This window comes from Phaethon aethereus, assembly GCF_964289735.1.
Source record: "Phaethon aethereus genome assembly, chromosome: 20".
Classification (NCBI taxonomy): Eukaryota; Metazoa; Chordata; class Aves; order Phaethontiformes; family Phaethontidae; genus Phaethon; species Phaethon aethereus.
In genome coordinates, this window is record NC_138596.1 from 8399475 (window position 1) to 8420665 (window position 21191).

General features: G+C 55.2%; 1 protein-coding gene across 1 annotated transcript; it reads right to left on the reverse strand.

Moving 5' to 3' along the window:
- Positions 1 to 10430: 10430 nt before the first annotated feature.
- On the reverse strand, positions 10431 to 18098 carry MYMK (myomaker, myoblast fusion factor; the record flags this gene model as incomplete). Its single annotated transcript, XM_082009106.1, has 5 exons — positions 10431 to 10715; positions 11783 to 11899; positions 12894 to 13042; positions 15442 to 15556; positions 17964 to 18098. The coding sequence occupies 5 exons, from the start codon at positions 18096 to 18098 to the stop codon at positions 10569 to 10571; spliced, it is 663 nt and encodes a 220-aa protein (XP_081865232.1). The 3' UTR covers positions 10431 to 10568.
- Positions 18099 to 21191: the final 3093 nt, after the last annotated feature.

Consider the following 21191-nt stretch of genomic DNA (forward strand, 5'->3'; position numbering starts at 1 on the left):
CCCCGACACCAGGCAGCTCCGTGGGCTGGGGAGCACTGGGACAGGACGGTGCTGCTCCTCCCCAGGACGCACAGGTTCAGCAGGGCGGCATCCCGGGACCCGCCACCTTCCCCGGCTGCACGCCCGCCCTGGTTCTCCTTGGTGGCTCGGCGGCACGGACACCTCCGCGGGGTGAGAGGCTGGACCCACCGGGACGGCAGCCTGGCGCAGAGCCCCTGGGTTTTGCTCCCAGAGGAGGTTTTCCCACAGATGCACAGCGGGGATGGGGAAGGCGGCCGGCAGTGCGGGAGCTCCGGGTGTTGCATCCCTGCGGCGGCTTCTGCGAGATGGGCTGGAACGGTCGCCCTCGCCGCAGACACATCTGCTGGGCGGGAGGGCCTGGAATTTGGGATATTGTTTTTCTGGCGGGGAGAGGTGGGTGCCAAAAGCCTGATAAATTAATCACCTCTGACATGGGTCAGTCCAGCTTCTGGCGTGCGCAGGCTGGGCCCCCCGAGCCGCCGAGCGGAGACGGTGCTGCTGCAACGCGAAAGTTCATTATGCAGCGAGACTGGGAGCAGCCGCCCGGGAAGGAGCGGGGTTTGGCCGGGCTGGGACGGGGCAGCCGCTGCCGGTGGGGGCTGGACCGCTGCGCTCCCCCCAGGGCGGCCGGCTGCGGGAGATGCGGTGGCACGACTCTTGCCAGCTGCCTGTGCCTGGCGATGCCGTGACCTGACAGTGCCCGTCGCCTGCTGTGCAGCAGGGCTTGGCCCCTGGGAGGTGGGGATGTATTTAGGGTTTGAACAGCTCCCGGCACAACGAGGTCCTTGGTCAGGGATGGCTGGAGGGCTAGCGGGCGTACGGAGCCCACGGGAGGCTGCAGGGGATGGGGATGTGTGGCACGCAGGGGATGTGCAGGACATAAAAGGGGTGCAACTGTGGGAGGTCACAGGCAGCTTATTGTAGTCACCCCCACCCCTGCAGGCAGGTGTGTGCTGCTGGGGGCTCCGGGCTGGGTGTCCCACCCTCTGCATGCTGGCAAGCCCGGAGCTGGGCCAGTGGGCTGATGCTGGTACAGCCCAGTGCATGGTCCAAGGTGGGAACCCTGCTTCCCCCTCCCATGATGAACAGCATTGTGGACCCGCCGTGGTGGGGCTTTGCTTTGTGGGGACTCCATCGATCCAGTCTCTTTGCTGGCTGCTCAAGCCCAAGGCAAGGCAGGCTGAGCCTGCTTCTCACCAGGCTCCTCTTGCCCTTGGGGAGGGGATGGGGGTCACAGAATCATTAAGGTTGGAAAAGACCTTTAAGATCATCAAGTCCAACCATCAACCACAGCACCCAGGTGCCTTTCACCATTCAGACTGGGTCCTGTCGGTCTGTGCCAGTACAGGGTGCCCATCCCTGGGGGGGTGGCAGTCCCTGACCCTGGAGGAGTCTCTGCTGCTCATGGTGCTCTCCGGAGATGAGACAGTGAAGGGCTTCACTTGCCTGGTCCTGGGTCTTCTGCATGGCTGGGAAACCAAGGGCATTTTTCTGTTTTTAATGACTCTACTTACCATCTGCCTCCTTCCCATTTTATCTACTCTCCTCTCTCGTTTTCTGCTTCCCTTCCCAGTAACCACCAGCATCTCTCTCCTGGCAGCAGCAGCATGTGCTTTACGTTCCCCAGTCTTTTTTGGGACCATTTCTGCTGAGGAAAGGAGAAAGAGTGAAGTGGAATGGGGAGTAAAGCTGGGAGTAAAGGGTCCAACTGGGGTCTCTGAGAGCGTTACGGGCTGCATTTGTCCTTCTCATTCACCAAGGCGTATCCAGGCACCGCGCAGGGCAGGAGCATGCTGCTCTGGGTGGGAGAAGCCGTTCAGGGCAGGAGATGTTAAGACACACGGCATGTGCTGCAATCTGCCTTTGGGATCTGAGCAGAGCTCATCAGGACAATGCAGAAGCTTCCCTCCATCCCTCCTGTCTTCTCAGCTTGCTTGCTCTCCTTCTCTCTCCCCCCCCCTTTTTTTTTTTGTCCAGACATAATTAATGTAAACCAAATGCTTTGTGCACAGCTGCTGGCATCCTGAAACCATTTTGTGTGTGGTCTTTCCTTTAGCCTGGACAGAGATGGAGCAAAACTCTGAGCACTATCCCAGACCTGCTTGGGTAGAGAGCAGCATCTATTGCACAAGAGGCACCTTGAGTTTCTGTGTTCCCCTCATGAGATGAGGTTATGCGATGGCCGGTTGAACTGGTTTAAATAAAACCATGGAGCTGCCCAAAAACTTCATCTCCCAAATCCAGCCAAACCCAAGCTTGACTTTTCTTGCTGGTTGGATGAAATTTGCTTAACTGAAACCCCAAATGTCTGTCTCATTTTCGTGGCTGCCTCTGTGTGTCTTCATTCCCCCAGGGCTGGACACTAATGTACCAAAGCTGCTGTGGGAAGGATGTCTTCACACTGCGTCTGGCACCTTTGGACCTGGGGAGCAGCAAGATCTTGTGATTTAATTTTTTCCAGCCAAAGGGACAATTTCTGATCACTGCCATCGCTTGGCACTGCCACTGGATCTTTAGGGCATGAGTATTTGGCCCTACTTGTTACATTCCCAAAACCCCAAGCAGTGTCGGAGCCTCTCGCATCCCGAGCGGCTCCCGACTGCCCGCAAGCCCTTGGACTCCCCGTAGCGCCGGTGCCAGGGCTGAGCGGCTCCGCACCTTCTGCAGCCCCACGCTTCGCTGCCAGCGCTGCCCCTGCGGCCGCCCCTTCCCAGCCCCTCTCAGATGGTGCTTTTCTCCTCCATTGCTCCGACCGCTCCCTTAAAACCCCCGCGAGGCACCTGGGATCATCAGCAAAAAGTAGCAACTTCCATATCCCACATCCCGCTGTCTCACCGGTAGCACTCCGGGTGCGCTGGGAGAGGTGCAAAGTACCAAGGGATGCTCGGCTTCAAAAAAAGTCCCTTTTTTTGCCAAACACCCCGCCGAGGTGGCGGACGCGATCCTGCCGCCGTGCGGCGAGGGCCGCCAAGCACCGCTGGTGTGCCGGCTCGCTCCGGGCCCTGCGGTGAGTCAGTGGCTGAGCATTTTGCAAACATTTAAGTTAAATGGGAAGCATCTGACAGCCCTGCCATGGACGTTCTTTGGATTCCAGGGCGATTAGGATGCTGCAGATGCCTGGGCGAGAAGGTGGGCTGGGTGGTGTTTCTGGGAGCAACAGCTCTCAGGTTTCTGCTCAAAAACTCTTCCCCTATTGTGGTTTGGGGCTGGGGGGACTGGGGGTGACACCTCTTGAATGCATCCTCCCCGTGGAGACTGGACAACTGGGGCACGTCTTGAGGTGGCTCCTTCTGGGCCGGCTCTGAGCAAAGAGCTGAGAGGAAAACCCATGTGCAATGGAACAGTCGCAGTTTGGGGCAATATTTGCAATTTACTTTTCCCTTCCTCAAACAAAGGTCTGGAGAGCACGTGCATGCATCCACACAGTATTTTAGTTAAAAAAAATCTGATTTTCTGTGGAAGATGAGTTTCGGTGGAAGACGAGTTTCCGTGGAAGATTAGTTTCCATGGAAAACTTTCAACCAGCCCATGGTGGGGTGCCTGAAGAGACATCCAGGAGGGTGGATTTCTGCTCTCAGCACTTGATGGGGTGATGTTCACAGGAGAGGGGAAGGGTCCTGACTTGCAGAGAAATGCCCTCCCCGGCTCCCATACTCGCACCCAGCCCCAGCCCCATGCCAGGATTCTCCGGGGTCGTGAGACTGCTGAGCACCAGAAAACGAATTGTCTGCACTGAGTGCCCCACAGCTCCCGGGCGATGACAATTTTAAACGAGTGAGAGGTTGAAAAATAGTGAGTGAGATTTTTTAAAAGGTCACCTTGGCCAAGGAGGCAAAAATTCTTCCTTGCGCGAGAGAGATGCTTGAGGAACTGCCTTAAAATTAATCCAAAACATGAGCCCAGCTCCAAATGAGTGGGACTTGGCAAGACGGCTGGACACATTATCTTTAAATATAGGCAGGCATCCCGGAGGGTTTATGGTGGTTTTCCTGGTCACTTCTTGCTTCTCCGTCTCCCCCTCCGCTCCCTCCTCCTTGCATAATTCTCTCTATTTTAATGCCTCTTTCCACATTTTGGGTAGTCATTTGTCTGTTGGTATGAAGACTCCCTAAACCAGGCAGGGTTGCGACACTGCAAGAGCTTTTGTGTCGGGGTGTTTTGCTTCCAGCGGCACTTTTCCTCAGGAGGCCGTTGCGCCGGCGGCCGGCAGCCGCTGCCCCGAGGAGGCTACGGCTCTCAAGGGATTGCAAAGTATTTTCAAAGGTGGAAACACCTCTGGCTTTTGGGTTGGGGCTCTGATGGACCTCAGTCTGTGCAAAACTGGGGTGAGACCTGGTGGGCTTCTGACCCTCAGTGCAGCGACTGGAGCAGGTCCTCACTGGCCAGTGCAGCCCCTAAAACTCCTGTACCGGGGGGTGGTGTGCCTGGCATGCTGGAAGGCTTGCAGGGGTGGGCTCTGCAGCGTTTTCCCAAGCCACTCGGCACCCTTTATACTCTTCCCACCTTAAACGCGCGGCTGGGGGCTTACAGAAAAAGAAGGGGACTCGGTTTAGGCTGGGAAGGAGAAACAAGCCCCTTACCACCAAAGCAGGGAGGCTCAGGACCTGCTTGGGCTTTGAAGAGGGCTGTCGGACACGTCTGGACGTACAAAGACACATCTGTCTTTAATCCTTCCCTCTGTAACTGAGACCGGGTCCAGGCAGAGCCGCGGCAAACCCTCGCCGCGTGCTGCAGGTATGTGCGCATATGCATTTGAAGGGCCTTGGCAGCGCGGCAGTGCTAGGCCGGTTAGAGCCATATGTTCTTGCAAATGCAGCTTCCTATTGACTTGTTAAACATTTGCTATTTATCAGATTTTGCTTTTAAACTGTCTGTAACAGTCTGGGAGAACTTGTGTCAAAATCCCTTCCAGATGTGAAGGTGCTACCCGATACTTCGGTTATAACCTGGACCCTCGCTCCTGCTCCATTCAGATTAGCTCAACTACTGTGAAAACGAAAATGCAAATAAAGACATAGAAAGAGAGAAGAGATGCATATAAAACTTCCCTTTTACAGGCAAAACAGATCCTGCCTTTATAAGGAGATTATGAGTTTTACCGGTGAACATTTGCTTTGCTGGAAAACCACAGGTAAGCAGGGGAGAGCAGCCACCGTCCCTGTCTGTCCATGCGGGTGTTTTTTAAAGCATTATTGACTTTTTTCCCCGTTGAAATAATGTTTCTTTGGGTCTGGGGCTTCCAGACACATCAGCTCGTTTTACGAGCATCAGATGATGTGTGCAGTTGGAAACCTGAGCAGTTCCCTTGCATTGGGAGCACATGGATCAGATAACGACGGTTCGTTAAATGCTCATTGAAAGGCTCTTGCAAGGTTGGGAACTTTTCTTAGCAGCACCCGCTCTGCAGACACGCTGCCCTGTCCGTCTCCAGAAGGAGCTTTGGGGCCACAAGATATTCCCAGATTAAAACAACTTCTCTCGCTCTGTGGTAATTGTCAGATCGTATACAGCCCGAGCCAGCTCCCATCGTAGCGAGGGAGGGTTTTTCCACTGACTTTAAGAGGCGCTGGACCCGGGCCATCCTCTGTGTAATGCGGATCCGGGAGTGTGCGTGATGCACTGCATGATGACAGAATTTCTGGGAGATTGGCCTAAACCAAAAACCTTGGACCGCCGCTCCCTGGGACTGCTCCGCCGGAGGAGCGGGGAGGCTGGAGACACCGAACCTGGACCGGGAGCGGGTTTTTGCAGCTGCGAAAGCATCCCCGCAAGAGCCGAGCGAGCCTGGCTGCTTTGCATCTGCCCTTCCCGGGGTCGGGGACTCGGTGCTCCGGTTTGGTCGCTTGGGTTGAGTCCACCATCCGCATCCGTCTCCGGCGCTGCCGGGGGGAGCAGACACCTGCGAGTGTGCGAGGGGCTGCTTGCCCGACCCCCCCGGGAGCTGAGCAGCTCAGCCTGTCTGCAGCGCTGCAGCCGAGCCGTCCCGTGCCCCGAAAATATCCCGTTGCTGCCGGACGCTGCTGAGCAGTGCTGGGATGGGGCTGCCCCGCTCGCGCCAAGCGGGCTGGAAGGTTTGGTTGGAAATCTTGCTGAAAGGCTGAGAGGAAAGAGGAGGAGAAGAGAAACCTGCCGGGACGTTGCATGACGTTACTTTAAGCAAACCCCTGATGCATCAATGTTTTTTCTCTTGCTGGTGCTGGGTTAGGCTGCTTTGCACCCGCGCAGGAGGTACCACTTTATTGACCCCCACGGCTGCAGCTGCTCTATCTCCATCCTGCCGAAAGGTGTTGTTTCTGCAGAGCGGCACCCGCCATGGCAAATCGCACCCTGCTCCTCCTGCGTGCCCCCTGACCCCTCTGAAGCACAGGAGATCATCTTTGTGCACCCAAAAAAGATACGCACCGGGGCTGGGGTAGCTGGAGCAAAGCTGAAAGATACCAAGTGGTCCTGGCTAAGTGCTTCCGTTGCTTCATCTCCCCTTTTTTCCATGTTGGCGGATGGGGCTGGTTTCTCATAGTGCATCTGTATCATGTCGCAGGGCTGTGGAGCCTTGGGTCTGTGTAGGACATGGGTGGTGACTCCCCTTGGCCCCTGCGGACCTGGCGTTACAGGGCGCAGACATCTCTGGATGAGGGAGACCGGAGGGCGACGGAGGGCAAGACCTCTCCCTGGGGGTTCCCACAGAGCCCCTGCCTCTACCTGCACCAAAAATCACCATTTCTGAATTTCCAGGGGAATCACGCTTCTTTGGCCCTCCCCGGGAGGCGGCAGGACGTCCCTGGAAGTCCTGGTGGATGCACCTCCTCGGCTTGTCCATCACCACTCCCGATGAGCTGCATCTGCCTCAGGCTGGAGCAGCAGCACTCGCTGAAGTGGGATAACATCCCCGTGGCCTAAAGGGCGAAAAAATGGTTAGAAGGAAAGCCTTGGCCCCACGGTCTGTGAGTTAACCTGGCAGGGCTGGCCGGGCTGGCTCGCAACAGGAACGTGCACGGAGGAAGGGCGGTGTGAGGGTGAGGAGGGAAGAGCGGTGTGTGGAAAAAAACCCGAAGCGATCTTTCAAAATCACGTGGTGATAAGGCATTTTCTGGAGTGCCCCATAGAGCTGGCAGCAGAAACCAGGCCTTTATGTTTTGGTCTGGCTAGTTTTTCGCTTTCTGCAGCCAAGGGGATCTGGATAAAGTTTGCCTGGAAGATTAGCTGGCACCGAGCCCGACTAGACATCTCTGGAAGCTTCCCCCCCGAGCAGGAGTAGGTCCTAATTCCCGTCTCGTCCCGGCCCTGCCGTAGGCGAGCGTGGAGGGACGTGTGTTTCCCGGAGGGGACAGCTCAACCAGGCCGCCCCGAAGCCCCGTCGCCGCCCGCTGGTCCCCGTGCCTGCTGCAAGGTCGCCGGTGGGGCGGCAGCCTGGGGCCAGCCCCCCGCACGCCGGGTCAGCGGTGGGATCTGCTGGGGATGCTGGGGAGCGTGCAGGGGCGAGCGAGGTCCCGGCGGATCCCTGCCGCTGCGGTCCCTGCGTGCGGCAGAGGCGACGCCCTGCAGCCCAGGGGGTGGGAAGGCAGCACGGAGCCTCGGCACCGGTGCCCGGCGCTTGTGGCTTTGCGTCAGCCCTCGCCTGGGGACGCGCGTCCTCCGCGTGGTCTGCCCCGACGCCGAAACCGAGCGGGGAAATGGGGTGTGCGGGAGCCCCCGAGCAGGGCTGGCCTGCCCGGTGCCAGCACCGGACTCGGCAGCGGCTGCAGGGTCCGAGCACGTCGGTGCTGGCTGCGGGGCAGAGCCGGCGGGGGACGGAGGCGCGGGGAGAGAGGCCGTGCGATGCCGTCCCTGCGGGGCCAGCGCGCAGCCCGCGCTGCCGCTGCGGCCCAGGCACAAGGCAAATGGGGTTTTGTGCCTGCGGAGGCATGGCGGAGCAGGAGGGAGGCTGGCAGGCTCCTGCCCTCCCTGGTCGCTGCTCTCTGCCGCTGTGCTGGTAGCAGATGCCGATGCCTCCGGAGCGGAAAGCCTGGTCCCTCCCCTCTCATTCCTTTTTTCCTTTTTTCTTTCTTTTTTTCTTCCTCCCCCCAGCTGATCTTAAAAAAAGCCTGGGCGGTTTGGGCTTCGTGAAACCCAAATGCCTTTTGCAGCATCAAGCCTGGATCCCATAAGTAATATCCCAGTGTTCGAGAATAAGACAGTATATGAAGTAGACGGGGAGCTATAAAGACGCTTTAAAAGGGGCAATAAAAGTTTTGGGTTTCATATCGTCTTACCAAAGAAGAGAATAACAGAGAAGCAGGAAATTTCAGTAGCAGACATGACAAAGGTCACAGCACTCAGACTGCACCTTAGACGAAAACACCTACTCTTATGAAAACAGCAAGAATTTTTGGCAGAGGCTCAAGAGCTCTTACAGGCAAAGCTCTCGGCAGCGCTAAAAGGTTACAAGAGACTGTTTTGTCTACGTTGCTGTAAATGTTTATAATATTTCCCTGCATTTGTATTGCAGGGGATATCCTGCCTGGGTGATAGTGAATTCAGCCCGTGCACCTTCCTCCTGGGTGTCAGGGTGCCTGGTCCCGCCGCAGCGGGTGCTGCCGCCGGCATGGGGCTGATGCCATGGCAGGGACCCCGCGGACGTGCCCGGCTGCGTTTCGGCCCCGAGGGTGGGTGCTGGTCCCAGGAGCAGAGGGGTGCACAGTCTGAGCAGCGCCATAGGGCATCAGCAGGGAGAGGGGAAAAAGGAAACCTTGCCTGAGATTTTACTGTATGCAATACACTTTTTGGGGGTTTTTTTTGTGTAACACCTGAATACATGGCAGGTGGGAGCAGGAGCTTTCGTTTACTCAGCTGGGCCATAACTAACGTGCCCTCCTTGTTCGCATGGGGTTTGTCAAACTTTTTTCCCTCCCGCTGGGGTTTGCTCCAGGCTTGTGCGTGTCACCGCAGTCCTGGAGGGGCCGAACAGTCACAGCGTGCGTCGGGGGGTCCGGGTGCCTCTGACCAGCGGCTGCAGCAGGCAGCGAAGGGTGCGCGGGGGGATGGCGGCGGCTGGCGCTACTGGGCAGGCTCCTGGGGAGAGTCAGCGTTCGGTATTTGCGCGTGGGTAATGCACACCCAGAGACGTGCTCGGGGTGGCTCAGCGAGAGCCCGCGCGGCCCTGGCCGTGGGACACCCATGTGGGTGACCCCTCGGGAAGTGGCTGTGCGCCCTCGGAGCCGGCTCTGGCACACAGCCCCAAGGTGCTGCTTGCACTCAGCTCTGAATTAGGAGTCCGAGCACTTGGCACTCCTTTTTGGGGGTGCCCTGAGCAGTCCTCGCGTGGCAAAGCAGTCCAGTAACGTGCAAGCAATGGGGAAAGCATTGCACGTGAACCCTTAGAGCATCTTGCAAACATCCTGGGGCTGGATGAAGAAAAAGACCTGGTGTGCTGGGTTGGTTTGGGTGCTGGTGAACCCTTTGAAAAGCCTTTGCTAGCGCTGCCTCTGCGTGCAGCTGCATCGGCTGTGCCACCGCTTGCCAGTGACTCTTGGATGCTCGGGGGTTCATAATTCATTTATATTTTTGTTGGAAGCTCCATTCAGGTTTGGTTGTTGCCCTGTTGCAGGAAGTTGCTCTGATGAATGACCGGGGTGGATTTCTCTTCCAGAGGAACCCAGGCTTTCTGTGGACATCACTGTATATCAATACTGCTCTAATTGTCCATGACATATAGTCTTGGCGTTTTTCCCAGGCAGTCTAAATAAATCATACACTTCTGCTATAGTAAATAGTCTGTTAGAAGAGATGTTATAAGCTTACGGCCCTCCCCCTCCCTCCAGGAGCTTCTTTTCACTGCCTCTAATTTTCCATGGACTTTCCATACTACCGAGGCTCTCCGCAAGGGCACCTGCTGCCCGCACCGCCCGGGCAGGTCTGCGGGGACAAAGTGCCCAATGTTGCAGCTGCCTCCAGGCTGGGGGGGCTGTGGGCAGGGGAGGGGGTGGCCGTGCCCAGAGCTCAGCTCTGGGGTTGGCATCTGCCCTCGACGGAGCAGAGCTGAGCTGGAAAGTTTCTTGCACCGCTTAAGAAATGCTGGAATTGCACACTTGCAAAGTCTTTGTTAGTATATATTATTTACATCAAGAGAATGCATAAATAAAATAGCAAATATCTCACAAAAATACAGGTTCTATTAATTGGGTGTTGCAAACGAAGCCCCGTGTGCTCAGGCTGGGCAACCTCGCATGGAGGGGACAACGTGGGTCCCCCTGGGCTGGCGGAGGGGACAGCCCGGGCAGTGACATGGCCCGGGAGTGCCAGGGTCTCCCAGGACAGGGGACAGGGTTGCAGCCCAGACAGGTTCTTCTCCGGGGAGAAGTACAGGTATGTAGCAAACTGCAAGTGCAAGCTCTGCTAGCGCCGGTGGTGGAAAGGCGAAGACTTTCCAGGGGAGAAAAGCCCGGGGAGTGCACAGAGCTGGTGGGAAAAGATGCCGGTGTCCCAGAGGAAACTGCAGTGGGAAGGCATTTTGCTTCTGGATGCACCCCTCCATTGCCCCAGGAGCAGAGGAGCGAGCTCGCCCGGGCGGCTCAGACGCAGCAGCAGAGCGTGGAGCAGTCGAGCCTGGCTGGCGTCCCGGCGCTCCCGGCCTTCTTGTTCTCCTTGGGCAGCAGCAGCACGAAGGCCATGGCCAAGGCGCAGTGGTAGAAGCTGTGCACGTAGGTGTAATCCCACTCCTGCAAGCGGGGAGAGCATTAGCGAGACCTGCCGGGGCCGCGGTAGCCGCGGTGCCGGGAGCTCTGCGTTAGGTGCAAAACATCAGGTTTCTGCAAGTAGCCAAAAGGAAAGGGATAAAAAAATATTCCTGAGCCCTCTGCCTCTTTTTGTTGTCAGAGAAAAAGGGATTTCCAGCCTTAAAAAAAAAAAAAAAAAGCAAAGTGGATTTAACACATTCCAATTTGCACATTTCCCAATTCTTGAATGAAGTGTTTCATTACCCTGCAAAGGACGCGGCGGCGAGGCCGGGGCGTGGGGGGAGGCGGTTTCTGCTAAGTGACATTTTTATGTTCTGCTAGAATTTGCAATTACTAAATGCTTTGAAAAATAATCCTTGGGGATGACTGTGAGGTTGTATCTAGCAGCTCCCAATGCACAGAGCAGCCGTAACGGCGGGGCTGAGCGCAGGCATGACCGGCAGCTGTGTCGGGGGGTTATCGCCTTCCCCGTGCGGGACAGACGGACCCTTTTGCACAGGACGGGCGGACTGGCCAACAATGAGAGCAAAAGCCTATAAACACGGGATCGAGTGCCCCTGGGAGTCAACTGAGAGTCTTTGCTTTGGCTTGAGCCAGTTTTGGATCCGGACGTGCCTGGGTCATATCCAGTCCCCGCTGTGGCTCCGTGAGGTGTCCTTAAGTCACCCATGCCCAGCTTCCAAAAAACCCCACTCATATTTGACAAAACCATTTTGAGGACCACATAGGGCTGAAGAAAACATGGCCCATGTCCTTGCAACTCACTTAATGGGTGAAAAAGAGAGAGAGCATCACCCTGCGTGTCACCCACTGTCACATCTGTCCCTGCCCACACCACAGTTAACGGGCCAGGGGCTGGGACAGGGACAAGCCGGGAAGACCCTCATCCCTGTCACCAGACCCTGGTGTGCCCAGCCCAGAGACCTGCACCTGAGCCGGGTTTTGTCCAAGGCTGGATGCAGCCCAGCGGCGCGAAGCGGGAGGTCTCCCCTCCTGGTAACGTCCTCCACACCTTGTAAAGTCAGGGTGATTGAGCGTGCAGCAGGTACCTCAAAGAAGAACCTCAGCATCAGTGCTAACGCCCCGAAACAGAAGCCAGGACCAATCTGCTGGGTGTAGACGCTCTTGTCTGGATAGAGCCCTTTCTTCTCTTTCATCTTTTGTAGCTGGAAGGAAAGGGAGAGCACACCAGGCGTTATTGACCCGGATTTAGCTGGCTGCTCTGCATCCTGAAGATCCCATGAATGCTGAGATAAAACCACGCCATCCCACAGACTGGGGGTCTGCCTGCACGTGGGAAGCACCTCTGCCTGCGTGCTGCAAGGGGTCCTCCCGCTTCATTCCTGATCATCATGCTGTTTTCTTAACATTCAGCCCCAAACCCAGCTCAGGGAGTGTGTGCCCTCACAAACCCAGTCTTTGGGAGAGCAGATCCCAGCATAGCATCCGCAGGCTGGGGGATGCAGGGTGGTCCCGTGCCTCCGGTCCCCTCCCTGCCCATCCCCTCCCCATTGTGCCCACTTGCTTTTAGCTGCTGGCCGGGCAATTAGACGGGGCTTAGCAACAGTATGTAGCTGGGACTGGCATCGCTCTATTTCCGTGGTGCTTGGCAGCACTTTCCTGCAATTTTTATCCCATCACTGAATCCTTCTCGCCCACTCCTGCCAATGGCTCCACCACCGCGCTCCCGCCTGGGTCCACAGCATCTGCTGTGTGCGGGGCACAGGCTGCAGCGCCGTGCCCGACTGTCCCAGCCGGCTTCAGGCAGACTACAGGCAGATTCCTTCCCACTTTATCACCGTGTTTTATGCACATCTTCCACTGGCTCCAGGGCAGTTTACCAGACCCCTCTGCCTCTGAGTAGCTGTAAAAACTCCATAAATACGTTTCTTCTGATTAGAAATGCAGGGACAGGAGATGTGGTAGATTGCTCAGACCAATCGAATCTGGCATTTATCACAAAGGCTGCTTGCTGTCTGCCTGCTTTCTGCTCGGGTTGAAGGAGAAGTGCTGTTTAATCACTGTGATGGCCTGTGCTGTGAGAGCTGGACCTTGAGGAGGAAACTGCTGGCGCAGGTCAGACCCCTCCGTGTAGGGCTCAGCCCCTTCCCCGCCGCGAGCATCCTGCAAAGCCCCGGCGTGGGGCCCTTCCCTACGTACCCATTTCACAGTTATCACCAGGACGGCCGTCCCAATGGGTCCCGAGTAGACGCCGTAGCCCCAGCGGTTGTGGTAGATCCTCACGGCGATGGTGAGGACGCCGAACATGACGAAGGTCGATCTCTTCGGCTCGTCAAACTCTGCCAGGGCTGCGTAGCACCGAGCACAGGGAGCATCAGCTCACCCACCCCCTTCCTCGGCTGCCCTCCTACAGCCTTACTGGGGTCTGTCCCACCGGCTCTGGGGACCCTCAGCATTGCATCCAGGTCTGGTTTGCCCTTCTTACGCCTCACAGCTGGGGAAACTGAGGCACACGGGGGCAAAGCAAACCATCCCGGGGCAGCTGAGTGGTAGGTCTAAGAGCCGATTTTAGAGGTCTTACGTTCAACGTTGCGCGTGGAAGCTAAAGGAGATTTCCCACCCGTATTTCTCTTTCCTGCCTCGACCCAGCAGTTGGAGGCGATTGCAAAGGTGCCTGCACCCAGTGAGCCTGCAATTGGCTCTGGGGTTCATCCTTCCTCTCCAGCCCTCCCAAACTTGCCGGCTCACCCCGATACAGCCCCCATCACCCCGCTCTGGAAGGACCGTGCTCGCCAGCACGATGGCGACCGGGCTGCCTGGCCATGCCGGCACCTGCCTGAGGTTTGCAAGCTGGAAGTCGCCAGTGCGAGTAAATTATTAGAGGCTTTTGTTTAGCACAGAATGGGGTAATAACTGATAAAAGTTATGGATCCCAGGGGGCTCCGTGCTTTTCCAGCTCGCACAGCTGTGTTATGGCTGTCCTGGATTTGCATTCCGGGAAGCGTGCCCGAGGGTCTGTGTCCGCACATGTGTGCTCGGGCTTTACAAGCCACAGCGAGAGGCTTCCCTGGGCTTCAGTCACCACACCTTCCATGTCCTTGGATCGTGGTTTTATAGGGAGTTTGGCTAAGGGATAATGTCCGCATTTTAATCTCTGTTGTTTCCCTGCGGGTCAATATTTTAAACATCGTCGTCCGGGATTTGTATTTTTTTGCAAGGTTTTTGAATGCAGTAATGAAGCAATCAAGTTGAATTTTGCTGCAAGGAGCCAAAGTGTCTGGATCGGCCCTGACCTACCCCGACACTGCTGTTACCTGCTGAAAATGCCCTTTGGAGATGATTTGCCTCTTTGCCTTCTCCAGCCGAGCAGAGACAGCACTGAAGTGCGGGAGCCCACCTTGGGACTCGCGCCGTGGGGGAACAGAGCCTTTGCTAAGGTTAATATTTCCCCCACTCATTTATGGGGGATAAATCATGGGAGATTTATCCCGTCGCATGCCCTGGAAGGGGGATGCTGCTGTCTGCGCTGCTCGACGGCGAAGGGAGGAGGGGTGGATGTGTACCCACGGAGGGGGTGCTGCCCCACGGCTCCTGCAGGAGCCCCCCATCCCAGCCAGAGGTCCTGCGCCATCCCTGGAGCCCTGAGGGGCAGAGGGGAAAGTCCTGTGAGAGTTTTGGGGCTGTGCATCGGCGTGGTGACCCCAGCTCGGCACCAGGAGGGCTGGCGACGCAGTCCCTGGGTGTGCGGCTGCTAGAGACAGTCCGAATCTGTTGAGCAAAGCCTTTGCTGTTGGAAAGTGACTGTCCCCTCATCTCTCTCCCTGTACCCTACTCTATTTTCCTGTCAGAAACACTCACATCCTTCCAAAAAACATGTTGGCAAAATGGGAAAAAAATAGATTTGAAATTTTCATCCTTCTTTAGTTTTGTCTTCTTTCTTTCTTTCATTTTTATTATACATTGTTTCAGTGGCAAATGCGGAACAAAATGAGAAAAAAAGAGAGTGAAGGGAATGTGGGAAAAGGGAAACTGAGTAATAGGGCAAGGGTCAAGATTTTTAATAAAAAGGGATTGAAATATATTTCTGCATATTCTAAGCAGATCTAATATTTCTCATCAGCCCAGACTAGGCTTTTGATAAACTAGGAAGATATACTGGTTTTGACTTAACCACTTTGATTTGCATGCTAGCAAGGGCAGTGGCAGATTCTGCATTTCTTAATGCCCCCCATCAGGACAGGACAAGCTGATGGGCCCAGTATGGGGAAAATGAGGAGAAATGGGAGATTCCCTGCTATATGAGGTTTCAAACTAAGTCACCTCATAGTCCTGTCCCGCCTTGAACTAAAGCACAAGGCTGCATATGCTACTTGCCAATTTGAAATAAATAATTCTGCTGTTCTAAGGACATGCATAAGAGCTGGTGAAGGCAGAGGAACACCCGGTGCCAAAGCTCTGTTTATCTCCAAGAGCAAAACTTCTCCAGCCACCACTCAGGACAGTTTTCATGTGTGTCTGAACCCCACCGAGTGCAATGGCTTTCCAAGGCATGGATGATGTAAAAATGGATTAAACCATAGTGTGGGCTGACTTCCATAGAAGACAGTCTCAGAGCTAAGTCTTGCAGATTATGCGCTCGCATTTCTGGGGGCTGTACCCACCAACCGTCCCACCAGCGATGCTGCCAAACCCTGCCCGACCTGCAGATGCTGGTGCTCTGTAGGAACCATGAGAGACCAGTGCTTACCCATCAGGGACACCCAGATGGACAGAGCTGTTCCATAGATGCTGAAGTACTCTAGGATATCGTAGCGCATGAAGCACAGCACTGATAAACCAGGGCCGTCACATGCATGGTAAATCTATTAAAAAAAAAAAAAAAGGCATTAAGAAAGCTAGTTGTCTACCCATGGACCGCTAAAGTAAAATAAATTACTTCTGATTTTATCAGTTGGTTTGAAACAGCCTTTTCATGGCTGTTAAGAGGATGGCCAGCCAGGAACAGGCCAGTCTCATATACACCAGGGTCACTGATATGCAGTAATGAATATATTTGAGAAATAATGTCACCGTTCCCAATTGCAAATTGCCTGAGAATCAGCATTCTTCTCTCTTAGTACAAATTACTTGTGGATGAGCTTCAGTTTGCCTCTTGGTCCGTGCCAGAATTTGCAATCTGATGACCAAGCGGCTTCAAGCCGAGCCGCAGGCGGTGCGGGGACGTCCTCTCCAGCAGAAGGAGGGCTCTGAGGTTGTGGTTCTGATTGCGAAAGATCCTTGTACAACAATTCAAAATGAGCATCCGGATGACATGTGTAGAGATGCCAGGTCACTGTCCAGGCGAGCTAGAGTTTGTATGGCTAGAGTCTGAATGCCGGGGAATTCACTCATTAGTGCATTCCCTTAAAAGCTGCTGGTTCCTGCCCGTTAGCTCACTGATTAGGTTATCTGCTCAAAACCATTGTCATGCAACATCGTGCAAACCAAGCCAGGAGGAATTTTCCAGTGCCATCAGAGGAATGCTCCCAGTGTTTGCCTGGCGCTCGCCTTTTCCTCCCAGCACTCAGCCCTGCGAGTTTTCTAGTGGTAGCACCAGCGTGCTTCGCTCTTGCTGAAGAAGTCCCTTCACCGCTTGGCAGGACGCCCTTGGAACAATCCTCGCTGTCATGGCCCAGCAGGGATGCTGATATTATTTATAATGGCAATTGCTGCAAGTCCTTTGGCTCGCTGCAGTTTCTAGAAAAGATTGCACCACGGCCGTAATTCTTTTCTCTGCTTGAGATTGAGCTCGAGGAGTCTGGAGATGGGGGGAAGCAAGGGTGGAAGACAAAGAGCGTGTTTCTGGCCGGCGTCGCAGCACTTGTCTGCAATGGACATATGCTTTCACTGCTCTGGTGAGGTCTCCTGAGGGAGGAGGAGTGGGATGCTACAAGAAAGGCAACGGCAGCAGCTGCTGCCCTTCCTAGCCCCCCAGCCATGCTGGCAGCTGCCTCCCCTTCCCCACGCACAGATACTTTGCCTCTTCAATCTCTTCGGCGAGGACCTGTTCCACCTCCCGTCGCAACACGTGCCAATTTTCCTATTGACTTCTCGGGGAGGTGGAGCAGACACAAAACCGGTGCGAAATGAAATTGTAGATGTCTGGCTTCCCTGGGGAGCTGGGGGGGCTCGGTTGGGACGTTTTTGTTAACTAGTCCTGTAGTTTTTATGGAACTGGCAGAATTCCTCCCCCTGTGTTGTGCTTTAATTGGAGGCTTAAATGGTGGATCCTTAGGCATAAGAGACTGGCCTGGTTCAGAGCCCTGCTTTACCCTCAGCGCTGCTGTGGAAGAGCTTTTCACACCGGGAGGGTCCTTTATCTACACCCTGTCTCAGTTCCTCTGTCTCTGTGCAAGGGATGTGACAACCCTCATGAGATGCCTTGATGGGGAGAAGAGGTAAATGCAGTATTGGTTGGGCTGCTGGGCTATTTCCTTCATATTTTTTAGCAGGGCACTGCCATGGGGTTAAAGAGGAGATTTTTTTCCAGTGGGAATGCTGCTTTAGGTGCTCAACCCGTGTGTGTATGGAGGCACTTGGCAGCGATACAAAGTGCATGGCAGCTTACTGCTGGGAGCAGCAATATGAATCATTTCATGTATGTACGGGCAACTGACTTTCTCCACCCGTTATTCCCACGCGAAGGAAGGCAGGGTGATTCTGAGCCTGGTGAAACACACGTTTTCAAACCACTCTGCCAGGGTGGAGGGTTAATAATTATTTTTCTTAACAGCTCAGCAGCATGTTTTAGTCTTTCCTTTCCCAGTGCAGAAACTCCCCTGACTCCAGCATTGCTCCCATCACCAGTTAGCAATTGCAAAATCAATAATTCAACTACGTGCTTTTGGCTAAAACAACAGAAGCATAGCAAGAGACTCTGGATACAATTTAAACCCCAAATTCATTATGGCCACTTACCAGCTGTAAAACAAAGAGAAAAATCATCTCTAAAACACTGCGAATCAATCAAGTTGCTTTGCACCCAGTCCCTCTCCCTAACCTCACAACCAGAAAACGCCATCACATCTATGTAAGGCCACCCCTTAGGACATCCAAAACCGAAGAATCAGCTACTCAGCACCGCACACGGTGGGAAATAACTGAAAATGGATATTCTGGGGTCACACTCGCTGCTGTTGGCTGAGATCCCGCTACCCTTCTCAGTGGAGACCCGATGCAAGGGGCATTCGGGGGGATGAAACACGCCGTGGGGGGACGGAGACATCTTACCGCCACGAAGAACATGGTGAAGAAGTAGACCATGGCTTCCATGTGGAAACGCCGCTTGGCCGCGATGCTGATGGTGGGGAGGAAGACCAAGGTGCTGACGGTGGGCAGAAGGAGCTTGGCCACCAGCGAACCCATGGGTGCCTCGTGGGCTGGTGGCTCCCGGCGACGGCGTCTCTGTGAGCTGGACAGGGATGGTGGGGAAAACAGCCGTGGCGAGCGTGCTTGAAAATTTAAATGCCCTGCGTGGCCGGGAGGGCTGCGGGCAGGGAACAGCTGCTGCCGCAGCCGCCCCTTCGCTCCTGTCTCTCCCCAATGGTGAAATTCCTGACGCAGCCGGCGGCTCCCGGCGGCAGATGCTCTGTGCCCCCGATACCGCCCCGGGTGTTTCTAAAGGAGCGGAGGGGAATGTCGCCCTCGCACGCCTTGCGCCGGGTGTCGGAACTGGGTGCGCAGTGGGCGAGGACTGTGGGTTTGCTCACCCCCCATGGGGACACCCCACCTCTGCATCCCACTGCCCCCACTGGCACAAAGGAGGGAAGAACTGGTACGTGGCAGGTACCAATGGGACGTATCCTGCTACCTTTGCTGTACCTGAGAACTACACGCCAAGCCCCAAATCTGCCTTTTGTTTCCCCACGAGGGCGTACCTGGCGTGGGGGGCCCTGCTCTAGCAGAGCCCAGGCATCGGGGAGCTGGTGTGATGCGGCATCTAACGCCCGCTGCGCGTGCCTAAGGGCCCTCCTGTGCACCGGGGTGGACTTAAGCGCAGTTGAGTTTCTCAGCCATGCCCTCAGCGTGGACACCTCCAGGAGATCCGTCTGAAATTCAGGAGCTGAGTGTCTCAGGGAGTGGAGGAATTTGAGCAGATCGTTGTGAGGTGCAGAAAAGCTGGAGGAAAGGAGACCAAAAGCCAAGCAGCGTTCGGGCTGCTAATCCACTCAGTGGCGTCTCTCTTTTATTATGACTTTTTATTATATCACTGCTGCTCCCCTCCTGGGTTAATATCTTTTCCTTGGAGCCTCGCAGGGATTCTCGGCATCTTTTCGGTACAGCTGTTCCCGGGACGCGGGGAGCAGGAATGCTACGCTTGAGCAACTGCCTTTGTGGCTGCGGGTTTGGGGAGGAGGCTGCGAGCCGCGATATGAGCCACCATTTCTGAGGCCGATAGGATGGGCTCGCCTGTCCCCCGGGAGGGGGTCCGGTGGAAAAGCAGGCATGCAGGGAGCAAAAAATGCTCGTTAAACCACTCCAGCTAAGTTGGAAAGGGCTCCGGGAGGGGGAGCGAGGGGGGGTTGTGTGTGCAGTGAGAATGGCACGACAGCATTAAAGCACTGACCCGAGAGGGCTGGGTTGAGAGCCTTCCTCGGGGCACAGCTGAGATGAGCTGGGTAGGGCTCCCATTTTTAGCTGATATTGCAGGAACCGTCCACGCTCCCTGGCTGGCTGCCCGCAGCATCTCCGCGCAGGATGCTGCCCACACCGCGCCTCCAGCCGCCCTCCTGCCTGGACAAGCCATAAACTTACCACAAACCCCTGCAAAATTGAATCTCTACTAATAAATAAGGAAAAAGTATGGTCTCCCTTTTTACCATGAAAATTAATCCCTCTAAGCCAGCACATAAATACCCTGCTTCTCTCCAGGCGTCCAGCCCTGAGTGGGAAGCGGAGCCGAGTATCAGCTCACCCCAGAGTACCCTGTCCCTTTTCTGTGCCATATCCTCAGGCGTACCCGTTATTCCGTGTTACTCGTGCGTGAGCTGCCTGGAGCGAGGAAGGTGCTCGGGGCCGCTGCATGCTGCGCCGCGGGGCTTGTCTCCGGGAGGGTTTTGAGTAGGGATGGGGTCAGCTGATTGCACAAACTGCTCTGGATTCCTGGCCAAGCAAACTGCATCTCGCCCTGCTTTTGTGGCCATGAGGTTGGTGTCAGAGGGGTGAAAATACAGCTCAAAACCTGTTGGTGAGGACAAACTTCCACGCCTGGGTGCACAGCAGCCCTCCTCACCCTCATGGGACCGTTTGCAAGGACATGGCAGTTGTGCAACCAGCCACCACTTGCAAGGACATCCAAGGGTGGTGGTTGTGCAACAAGCCAAATGGCATCAGTTGAAAAATATGATCAAGCAGTTTTTAAACGCATCCCCCTCGCCCCCATCCTTTGCCCAAAGTCTAGCTGAAGCCCACTGGAAAGGAAACCCCACTGGCTGCTGGATGCAGCAAGTGCCAGCCATGGCAAGCGCTCCCCCGAGCAGGGAAGTGTTGGAGCTCTAAGGAGCAAGAAAACATTCCACAGGTTGTTGGGGTTTTTTTTTTGTTTTGTTTTTTCTCTCCCAGCTGCACACCCTGGGCTGGCGTTTGGTTTGCGGCCAGCGCTGTAGGCACAGAGGAAAAAAATCGCACCGGTTTGCACACGTGTTCCAGCTATTATTGAAAAAGAGACCCCAAAGTAAACTGCGAGGCAAGAGGCAGGCAGGTGGCAAGCTCCTGGCGGGAGCTGCTGCTTAAAAGGTCTTTGTTCAGGCTGCAAACAAACCGCAGTGCTAGACATGGGCTTTGCAAACCTTCCCGGGAAGGAACCCAAATAACAAAGGGCCAGGACTTTGTTCCTTCTCTCCTAAACAGGTAGGAAATGTAGAAAGAGCAAATTTTAGCTCCTGCACTTAAGTACTTCTGGAAAGCGAATTTTAAATCTACATTCCACAGGGCTAATTTTGTGTGGACCAGAGTGCACGCAGGAACGGTGATATATATGGCTGAAAACTGGTTCCCAGATGCCAAAACCAGGTTCTGGTATGCTGCCCTGCATCCTTCCGGGCTAACATTAACCATGACTTTCTGTAAGCACTTCCACCCTTTCAGCTCAGACATCGCGGCGAAGGAGGGAGCCATAGATAGTTTTGTTTTATTTTTAATATGAGGGTGATGCTTTGCAAGTAGCATATATTGCAACAGAGGGTGAGGGACCTGTGCCAGCTGAGCGTACCGAGAGTATGTTCTCCTCGGGGTAAGTGTAGGATGATCTTTCATTGTGTGGAGTGGACTGTATCAGAACTGAAACCTGCTCCGTTAAGTATCCCCGGTTTCTGCCAGGTTTGAAATAACGGCGATAACGACACTAAAAGGGGGAGTCAAGGTTGCAGCCGCTTTGTGGGCTTCCAGTTCGCAGCGCTGCAACGCGAGCGTCAGCGTGACGCATGCGTGCGCGGCTGCGCCAATTCAGTGCTTACCGCA